The sequence below is a fragment of the Anarrhichthys ocellatus genome, unplaced genomic scaffold, assembly GCF_004355925.1.
Source record: "Anarrhichthys ocellatus isolate YVR2014 unplaced genomic scaffold, GSC_Weel_1.0 scaffold77, whole genome shotgun sequence".
In the NCBI taxonomy this organism is placed as follows: domain Eukaryota; kingdom Metazoa; phylum Chordata; class Actinopteri; order Perciformes; family Anarhichadidae; genus Anarrhichthys; species Anarrhichthys ocellatus.
The window spans coordinates 705,447-707,192 of record NW_022280107.1 but is presented as its reverse complement, the minus strand read 5'-3'; the positions used below and the strand labels follow the sequence as shown (position 1 = coordinate 707,192).

The 1,746-nt window shown below is 34.5% G+C and overlaps 1 protein-coding gene across 1 annotated transcript in view; it reads right to left on the bottom strand.

The window, feature by feature from the left end:
- Positions 1 to 450, bottom strand: part of wars2 (tryptophanyl tRNA synthetase 2, mitochondrial) — a 25,643-nt gene extending 25,193 nt beyond the window's left edge. The window contains exon 1 of the mRNA XM_031873935.1: positions 353 to 450. Coding sequence (XP_031729795.1) covers positions 353 to 445 — 93 coding nt within the window. The 5' untranslated portion in view covers positions 446 to 450. The remainder of the gene's footprint in view (positions 1 to 352) is intronic.
- Positions 451 to 1,746: the final 1,296 nt, after the last annotated feature.

The window sequence follows — 1,746 nt, the reverse complement described above, 5'->3', positions numbered from 1 at the left end:
AGTACAGTATAAAGTACAATATGTACCTCTGAGATGGAGTACAGTATAAAGTACAATATGCACCTCTGAGATGTAGTACAGTAAAAGTACAATATGCACCTCTGAGATGTAGAGAAGTAGAAGTAGTAATAAAAGGAAACACGTGTACTGAATATATTATATTAACAGCTGACATGCTGCTTTACAAACATCCAAAGTCACTACTGAACTAATTCAAATGAGTTTGTTAATTGAAAATAATAATACATTAACGTTACATGACGTCAGCTCGGGTTTAACAGGAGACAAACACGAGTTTAAACTAAACTTAAACTCACAAAACGTTAACCGTTAACTACATATGTTCACCTACCGTGTTTCCAGACGACAGTGATCTTTTAGGAGAACTAAACTTGTGAATGAATCGGTGGAGATGTTTGAAGCTAGTCCGCAAGGGGAGCGCCATCTTGGATTGTGACCTCACACTACGGTGGCTTTGAAGGGACAAACACGAGAGCTGCGTTTTGCAAATAAATTTAATAGGGATAACTCCTTTGAGATGTACCATCTCGTTTTCGAGGGGGGTAGAATGCGATGAAACATTAAATACAAATAAAAAATAACAACAAGCTAAATTAACGATACCAAATATTACAACACAAAATAAAAAAAATTAAATACAACTTCTAAAAAATGAAATAATAAGTCAAATCAGGAGGTCATACTCCAGCAGAGCATGAAAATGGATCATTCTTTCATAGGTTATAGAAAAGCATTAATGTCAGTGACAGCATTCAGTAATATAATAATGATAATATATAACAATAGAGATGTCATTATGCATTATGCAGTACTATACTACTAAGAATCTAAAACTGGCTACACATTGATGAACTATGTATTAAAATGCTCTTAATGTTTTCTTTAGTGATAAAAACAAAAAACAATACAACCCTTTAAAAGGAGCCACAATGAGTGCCTATACTTTTTTACATTAAGTACATTATAGTATCAGCATTTTGTACTTCATGTAAAAAAATACATTATGCTGATACATACACTTAATTAAGCAACATATTGAATTCAGGACTTTTATATGTAATGGCATAAATTATGGTATTTCTCCTTTTACTACAGTTACATATTTAATATAATCATAAAATTATGAAATATTTACAAGTGTTACAAAAATCAAGAAACATAGATATAGAATAGAAGAATATTACAATAAATGTGGAAAAATACAGTGGAATTATGTGTTTTTTAGAAGTTGTAGTCTGAAAGCGCAGATCGACACGTGTGGAAAGGTTCACGGCACAAAGCGTAAAAAGAACATTCAGAGATTTAATCCCAAATGTAACGCATAGACACAGATGTGAAGACATGAATGTGATGTGAAGAGTCTCTGGGAGGCGATAAGAGTCACACGGGAAGAACCTGACGTGAGCTTTTGGTCCTGATGGACCGCAGCCTCCTGCCAGAGGGGAGGGAGGCAGAGAGCTTGAGTCCAGGGTGGGAGGGGTCCGCCATCCACCTATTCATGAACCAGGAATTATGAAGACCGCAAAAACCCACACAGGGCAGGTGGGCAACTTCTGTATATAAGTAACGCCACTTCCGTAGATATTTTAACCCAAACACTAATCTTTTCCAAGATCTAACTAAATCGTTTTTTTACCTAAACTTAACTCAGTATTTCACAATCTTTTGCTAAACCTGACTCAGTATTTTAAGATCTTTTCTTAAACCTTAAAATTTGCTTTTTTT